This window comes from Cryptomeria japonica, chromosome 10 (genome assembly GCF_030272615.1).
Source record: "Cryptomeria japonica chromosome 10, Sugi_1.0, whole genome shotgun sequence".
Taxonomy (NCBI): Eukaryota; Viridiplantae; Streptophyta; class Pinopsida; order Cupressales; family Cupressaceae; genus Cryptomeria; species Cryptomeria japonica.
Window position 1 is genome coordinate 378,777,717 of NC_081414.1, and position 7,762 is coordinate 378,785,478.

At 35.1% G+C, this 7,762-nt stretch overlaps 1 protein-coding gene across 2 annotated transcripts; it reads right to left on the reverse strand.

Moving 5' to 3' along the window:
• Positions 1-4,342: 4,342 nt before the first annotated feature.
• Positions 4,343-7,352, reverse strand: LOC131075868 (uncharacterized). Of its 2 annotated transcripts, none has more exons than XM_058012787.2 (3): positions 6,490-7,352; positions 5,947-6,163; positions 4,343-4,977 (listed from the first exon to the last, which is right to left on the reverse strand). In XM_058012787.2, the coding sequence occupies exons 1-3, from the start codon at positions 6,934-6,936 to the stop codon at positions 4,508-4,510; spliced, it is 1,134 nt and encodes a 377-aa protein (XP_057868770.1). In that variant the 5' UTR covers positions 6,937-7,352; the 3' UTR covers positions 4,343-4,507. The 2 variants fall into 2 exon arrangements, with proteins under 2 accessions (XP_057868770.1, XP_057868772.1); XM_058012789.2 differs by having other exon boundaries at positions 6,544-7,344.
• Positions 7,353-7,762: the final 410 nt, after the last annotated feature.

Consider the following 7,762-nt stretch of genomic DNA (forward strand, 5'->3'; position numbering starts at 1 on the left):
GTCAGCACCGTCAAACAATCGGTGGATGATAAATCATCACACAATGTCGGTTGGTAACTCATCACAAAGTATACCGGTTCATATAAAATGTCGGTTGCCAGTTTGACAAAAATGAAGACTGGTAGAAATGTGTTATGCCACTTTAATCCCTCGTACCACTTGAGGTTAATATGTCGCTTCAGACCGGGAAACACATTCTGCAAAACACCAATAGTCTAAAGACTATAATACAACATACCGGTTGGAAGAAATGTCAGTTGTGTTCTAACTTAAACATATAAAGAGGATCTCAATGCAAGTGTGTGTCCATCAATGACAACCACAACATAAAACATCAAAAATGCCAACAGAAAAAGGGAAGAGGTCTTTAGAAGAAGGTACAATTGTTTATTTGAATAAGTATAGTAGGGCACTTATAGAGATTGCTTCTGAAGTTCCTATAAGCTTGTTTGATATTTTGGATTTGAGAAAAGAAACGACTAGATTAGAAGAAGAGATAATAAGGGAGTATGAGTTAGTGCAACTTTGTCCGTTAATTGCCAAGACAAAATTTGATAAAATTCTTAGAGAAAATAAAGAAAGATTTAGAAGGAAAACCAGGGTTAATAAGATAATGATTAGAAAGAATGTGAATGTACATAAGGAGACTCGAGAAATTTTGAGGTAAATTCTTATGGAGTATGAGTATGATGTAGTTCTTAAGAGATCTTAGGAAAGTGTTCAAAAGTCTGTTCCGGAAGTCCTTGGGATGCCATCCTTAGGAGATGAACCGAAAAGTGCAAAACCAGATGAATAGACAATTTAACAAGTTGTTGTTGCAGATAATATTGATGACAGTCAACACATTGTAGACTCCAGTGAAGCAGTTCAAAATCCTTCGGTGATGATAGTTGATTCAGAGAAGAATGCTAAGGAGGTTGATATTGAGAAGGGAGAAGATGCAGAGAAGGTAGAGAAGGAGAAGGATGAAGGCAAGGTTGAATGGGTTCTAGTGGCAAGAGACACCATGGAATATGATAAGGGCAAACAAATTATAAGCAATACAAATCTCATTCAAGGGCCTATCAATCTCAACTCCTTATCTCCTGTGCAAGAACTCAAGTTTGCAGCAATAGCTCAAGCAAAAACCAGTGAAGACTTATTGAAGTCCCACACTGAGGACAAAGAGCTTATATATTTGGCTACAAGTGTTCTTGAGAAAATTTTGCCCTCTTTCAAGCAAGACACACTTGACTCGTCCTCCAGTAAGCTGAGAAGTATGCTTAAGTCAATGGACTCTCATTTTGAATTCCTAGAGAAAGTTGCATATGTAAAAGTTCTGAACCGTTTCAATGCGATGAGGTTAAGAACAATTTTGAGAATGGTTGAAGGTGATAGGGTCAATTTGATTACCGGTGTGAAGGGCATTCAAGAGGCATTGAAGGAAGGCGAAAAAATCTACAAGTCATGTCTTCTACTGCTGAAGTTCACTATAGAGCTTGATAAGAAGATCAGAGAGAGTGAAGGTCAATTGGCTGGTATATCTCTGTCCTATGCTCCCCTGACCATTTTTGCTAGTAATTATGAAGCTTAGGTGATGTTTCTACTTGATAAAATCAAGAGCTTGAATCAAGAAAAACATAGAATAGTTGGTAGAGTGGGAGAGCTGAGGAATCGGATCACTGCCCGGTTGGATACTCTACTGAGCAGTCAACGAGATGCTATGAATGCACTAAATAAGAGTGTACCTTCATATCTCAAATGCATGCATACCTATTTAGTGCTTTGGTCAACATTTTGGAGAACCTGAAGAAAGGCTGGGATGATCACTTGCAGTCTTTGAAGACCATTTTTGCAGACATCTTCTAATTTTTGTAAGTTGTTGTGTATACCCTTGTACATAGATTTTTGAGCAAATACCTACCTTTGCCAGTGGTGTCAAAAGGGGAGAGAGGAGTGAAAAATGATGTATATTCTCAGGGGGAGCTCATTAGAATCGAAATTTTGAAATTTTGCAGTATTTGACATTTTTGGTTTGGCACTTAGTCATTTTTCATTAAGGGTTGCATCAATGCCAAAGGGGGAGATTGTTGGCAAGATACACTGTTCTAGAAGAGATAAGCACTTGAGTATTGTTTAGGGGTTGTCATTGATGGCATCTTGGATCAAAAGCGTTATCCGATATATGCATAATCACTCTATTGGAAGTTCGAAGTCTATTTTTCTTAAGTCTGGAAGATGGAACACAATGTTCGGTAGAGTATGAGTACATTGAGTAGAACTCAATTTTGGGTGCGCATTTTTTATTTTCGGTGGAAGAGGTAGTCGATTGATTGATTGGAATTGCTTAGTCTGCAATCCTAGCCTTCGGTATGGATTCTTGTGCAAGATTGATGATTCGGTATCCAATATTTCAAGAAGAATAGGGTTATTTGGGTTATTTGTGGTGTAGTGTGTTATGTGGACTCTTTGGGATGATTTTGTTGATTGGTTCCAAGTTCGAGGTTGTTGTGCCGACATATGTGAAGCACATAATCAAATTGTTTTGGTCCGCATGTGTATTTGCAATCAGATTGAGCCGACTTCTTGTTACACATTTCATGTTTTGTAAACGTTTTTGGAGCCAACATGTTGGTGATCTAATCAAGTGATGCATATATATAAGACTGATCTATATGAGCATTTTGGTGATCAAATTTGGTGTACGAAGATTGTATGAACGTCTGGGCACAGTTTCACGTGTGTTGTCTTTGGATTAATCCTTCGATGTATGACAGAGAACAACAGAACAAAGTAGTGTGCCAGAATAGTGGAAGAAGACTCTTTGTGCTTAACCAGAACTGCACTTTGGCATTTGTAAATGCTATTCATCAATTCAGTCATTCAAGTTATCATTTGTAATCATTTGTAGGACAGTGAGTCCTCTGGGGGTTGTAGCCCTCTCTTGTAATTGAGCAATGAACTCTAGGCAGTGTGCCTGAATGTATGTGCATTCCCCTTTGTAATATTATTATACTCCTGATCACAGTATTTTGATATTGTGGGTCTCAATCCCACCATAGTTTTTCCCTTTCCAAGTTTCCACGTAAAAATTCCGGTGTTATGGTTGTGTGCTTGTTTGTGTTCAGTTTATGCACTTTACTTTTATTCATTTGCATCGATGGTTTAATAATCGGTTTAAGAAAGTTATAAATTGCAAAACACTAATTCACATGAGGGACATGATCTAGTTTTAGGATTAGCTTTAGGGAAATATCTATATATGAATGGATAAGATAAAGAGGTTTGGTTTGAAAAGAATGAATATGATGTAAAGTTAGTTTGATTTTTGGGAAGTGTCTAGATTCAATGAATGTGGACAAGGCTTAGTTAGACATGTGATGGGGACACTTGTCACATGATTGCAAGTTTAGATAATGATTCATGTGAACAAGTTTGATGGCTAAGATTAAATAGACAAAGATAAAGGGATAAAGATGAGTTGTGGTATTAATTAAATAAATAATAATGAGTTTTTCAATCAATGGGATTGGTTAAAGACTAAAATAATCAATTAAATAATAAATATTGATTTAATTAAAGGTTAGGATAGGACAAGGATAAATAATAATTAAATACTTATTTAATGAAAGATTGTGATAGGGTAGGGATAAGTAATAATTAAATAAATAATGAATATTTATTTAATTAATGGCTTAAGTGTTGTTAAGGATGGACAGATTTAGATGTTTACAAAAACATTCCCTCAAAATGAACCTAGAACAAGACATGCAATTCTATGATTATTCAAATTTCACTATTATAATATATATATATTTTTTATAGAAGGTTTTTACGTTAATTCAAATAGGTTGAAACCTCTTTGTTTGAAATCCAAGGAATGAAGAGTAACAATTCCACCAAAGTCATGTAGGGCACAATCCTAACCTCATCCCTTATGATGTTTGAGGCCTTGCACTCAACAAAATTTGATTCTTGACACCCTCATTTCAAACCATTCAACTTCACTAATAGACTACATACCTATTGACATTATTGCAATATTTCAATTATTAATTTTTTATATTTATAAATATTTTCACATGATTTATTATTTCTTGACTTGTTCATATAAAAACTTTTTTTAATAATCTAATTACTAATTATAATAGTTATAATTATTAATAAAAGAAAGAAAAGAAGAAGAAAAGCGTCTTGTACCTTAATATATTGCAGCAGTTTGTTTCCTAGGATGTGCGTTATAAAACAAGAAAAATTTAAATATATGTGGAATATCACATTACAAATCTTCTCTGTGGCCAACTGAATTTTGGCACGTTAAGAGATTTTGCAGGAACAAAAATGACTGCTGTCAACACCATCCTTTTCACTTTTGAGAATGAAGTTTTCTATTTAGTTATATTCTGGATCAAACTTTACAGTTGTTGAATTTTTTAAAATTTGACTTAAGCTGGCAGCCTTCCAGAAGAAAGCCTTTTGTCAGGAGGAAACAGTTAAATCAGTGCAATACACAATATGTTACAGATCCTTACTGGGCAAGAGCAGGCTGTGTGAAGGCCCTTGCCAGCCCTGAAACCTTGCCATTTTTAGCAGGTTTGAGTGTGGCATTGTCAGTGGGAAGCTGCCATTCATCTGGCATATCAATGGTGGTACTGAAAACAGGGGTGGTGGTGGAAACAAGGGTGGTGGTGGTGGTGGTGATCCTTCTATAGGATCCAAGCCATTTGGATCTCATGTAGTGGTATTTTCTCCAAGGAGGAATGTGCATTGTATTCTTCTTGAGTGATCTCTTGGCAGCTTTGCACATGATGCTGATGATCTGGTGGAGTCTCTCAGTTTTTCCAACAAAAATCTCTGGAAGGAGTTGCAGTAAGCCACTGTATTCCATGGTTGGTCTGGCCACTTCAAATTGTGCCCTGAAATCTATGTCCACAAAAATTCTTTCCTCTTTCTTCACCTTTCTTCTTTCCATGATCACATCAATGTATTCATAATATCCTTTAAATGCAATGCCAATCATGTTAGTTTTCCATAAGCACATATATTAACAACAAAGAAAATTAAAAAACCCATTTTTGAAGAAAGATATTGTGTATAAACAAAATGTGCATAGTTGTTGAATAAAATGAAGACACAGGCTAGTGGTAAAAGATTTATCTCTAGTAATGTATGGTCATACAAGGTACAAACTCAGCACCTTATCACAAGTACAAACAACATATGTTTTACCACACTGTTTTGGATTATACATTTAACCCATAACCAATGCTTGAGCTTATTTGCTCTTGCTGTGAAATCTGAGATTCTTATTTCTCTATAAGTATAGTATACGCTTGTGAATTTGGGCTGCAGCAGAGATATAGACAAATCATCCTTAGATTGACTTTTTTCAGTCTATTGGTATCAGGGGTATGAACTTAAGTTGATTGAGAGTTAAGAGATTGAGGCTGCTTGTGTATGGTTTCAGCTTTTTTTTTAATTGATGTTGGGGTCTTACATTCAGAAGATTTTAAAAGGTATTCATTCTGTCAAAGTCATTTGGAACATGATTCTAGCCTTGTCTTTCAGATTGATATAAAAAACCTTCGACAAGACTTAATTCTCGCTAGATTCATTTGAAACTATAAAATTTTAGTAAGAAACCAAAGATCCCTTATCATATACATCTCATTTTAAAAAGGAAACATTATAAATATTTAGTAGTTAGCAATTTGAACTCACTGCATAACATTTTCTTTCAAAAAGGCAATTAAAAAAATCTTAAACTGTGTTGAAAACAGTGGAAGCCCTTTGTTTTGATTCAGCCCATCAGTACAAAAAATCAAAAAGAAATAAAAGATCACTGATTAGCATAGTTATCTGAAACTGCAGCAACACAAACCAATGTGCTAATCGTTTACAGTAAAAAATTCATCTGTTTAACAAAATTTCTGTAAAAATATGCAGATTGGTATCTAAAGAAGTCACCTGCATGAAAGTCTTTGCTGTGTTGCGGTCGTGACTTGCAAACTCCTGCATTGTACCCCATCATTTTTAACTGATTCATCAGACTCCGCAGCAGATGGCTCTTATTCTCATTCTCATTCCCATAACCAAATCTTACGTCTCTCTTTGCCATCTCAACAGCCTGGGTTACATATCTCAGCAGACACAAATCAACAGCATTTCTACAAGAGACCAGGCCCTGCACAAGAAGAAGAAATACCCATTAAAGGAAAACAAATAAACAGTCCTACACTTATCAACCCATATCAAAGCAAGAAACCTGAAATAATAAGTTCCAAAGATAATTACAGACAGATTTAACACTTCTTGATCTATTATCAAGATGAAAGAGTGTTATGAAAACAAAAAAAAAATGAGCGAAGTTTATCAAGAAAATTCACTAGATTGGATTGTATAATAGTTTTTACATCAACATTTCGAATCACATTCTATGATTCATCATAGAATGATAGAGTAAAAACAAAAAGATGAACAGAATGTATCAAGAATAATTCATTAGCTCACTCCTGAAGAAAAGAAGAGCAGAGGAGAAAGATTTTCAGTCAGTCTCAGTAACACCTCTAATAGCAGAGCTGAATTGGGATCCTCAGAGTCACTCTCAGAGACTGACTCCTCATCTACATCCAGGCAGGCTTCTTGCTCATCTTCCATGAAACCACATACCATATCAGTCAAGGAAATTACAGACTCCCCTTCATGCTCACTTCCACTACTAGTACTCACACAGTCATCTTTTGAGTTTTGGGTTTCTTGATGATTCCCAGTCCCACACAGTCTTGCTCTCACCACTTCATTCAAAGGATCAGTCACCCTCTTAGGCCTCCTACCTTGAAAATTCACTTCCACCTCCAACTGTTTGGCAGTGAAGCTGCCAAATTTGGTTGACCTTGATACAATAAGACCAGGCATTGAGTACAAGGAAAGAAGAAACGAGCCACTAATTCTAACCATTCTACATTTGGATTAAAAATGGAGTTTCAGACCTGAAATCCATGACACCCACAAATCTCAAAGTTTCAAGATTTGTGTCTGCAAAACAGTGAAGGCAAACCAGGATAATAACATCTGACAAAAGGTGAGGGTTTTATATCAAAATAATAATACAATCTGAGAATAAGATTGCAAGCTGGATCCCTATTGGCTGTATCGCGAGTCATAGTTTACTTGTACATTTGACGATAAAACTGCAAAACAGCACACAGACACACGCATAAAACTGTTGACAGACACACGTACACACGCATAAAACATAGATCAACACACAGATAAAGCAGAAAATTTCAATTTTGTTCACCAAACCTATTTAATAATTTTGATAATCGATTAAATGCATGAAATTTCTAGAGTTAGTTTGATATTTTTTTGGATTCAATCATGTAAATAATTTTTTATCATCGTTTTAGATCCATCATTACAATGAGTTAGCTAGAGAATCACACTTTATAAAAATTTGAATAGACAGTCTATCTTATTTCTTTACTTTTACTATTATTGGATGACTTTATATCATCCATGAGTTAGATGGAGATGAGTTTATGTCGATATATTTTTGGCAAAGAGTCAAGGACTGAATCGGATATTTTATTTTTAATAAAAAAATTATACAAACAACAAAATGTACAACTATTATTACTAATACAAATTTCATTATTGTGATTTTTTCTAATCTCTCATCAAATCTTTATGTGGTTTGATTATTGTTGAGGAAGTTTCATTGCTTGACCATTTCAAAACAAACTTCTAAAGATGTCTACGACACCATTAAGTCCAAACACCT

Coding starts and splice junctions, on each gene's coding strand:
- LOC131075868 (XM_058012787.2), bottom strand. CDS start 6,936: ATGGTTAGAATTAGTGGCTCGTTTCTTCTTTCCTTGTACTCAATGCCT. Junction 6,164..6,489: donor TGCTCTTCTTTTCTTCAGGA/GTGAGCTAATGA, acceptor CTTCTTGTGCAG/GGCCTGGTCTCTTGTAGAAA. Junction 4,978..5,946: donor CAGCAAAGACTTTCATGCAG/GTGACTTCTTTA, acceptor TTGCATTTAAAG/GATATTATGAATACATTGAT.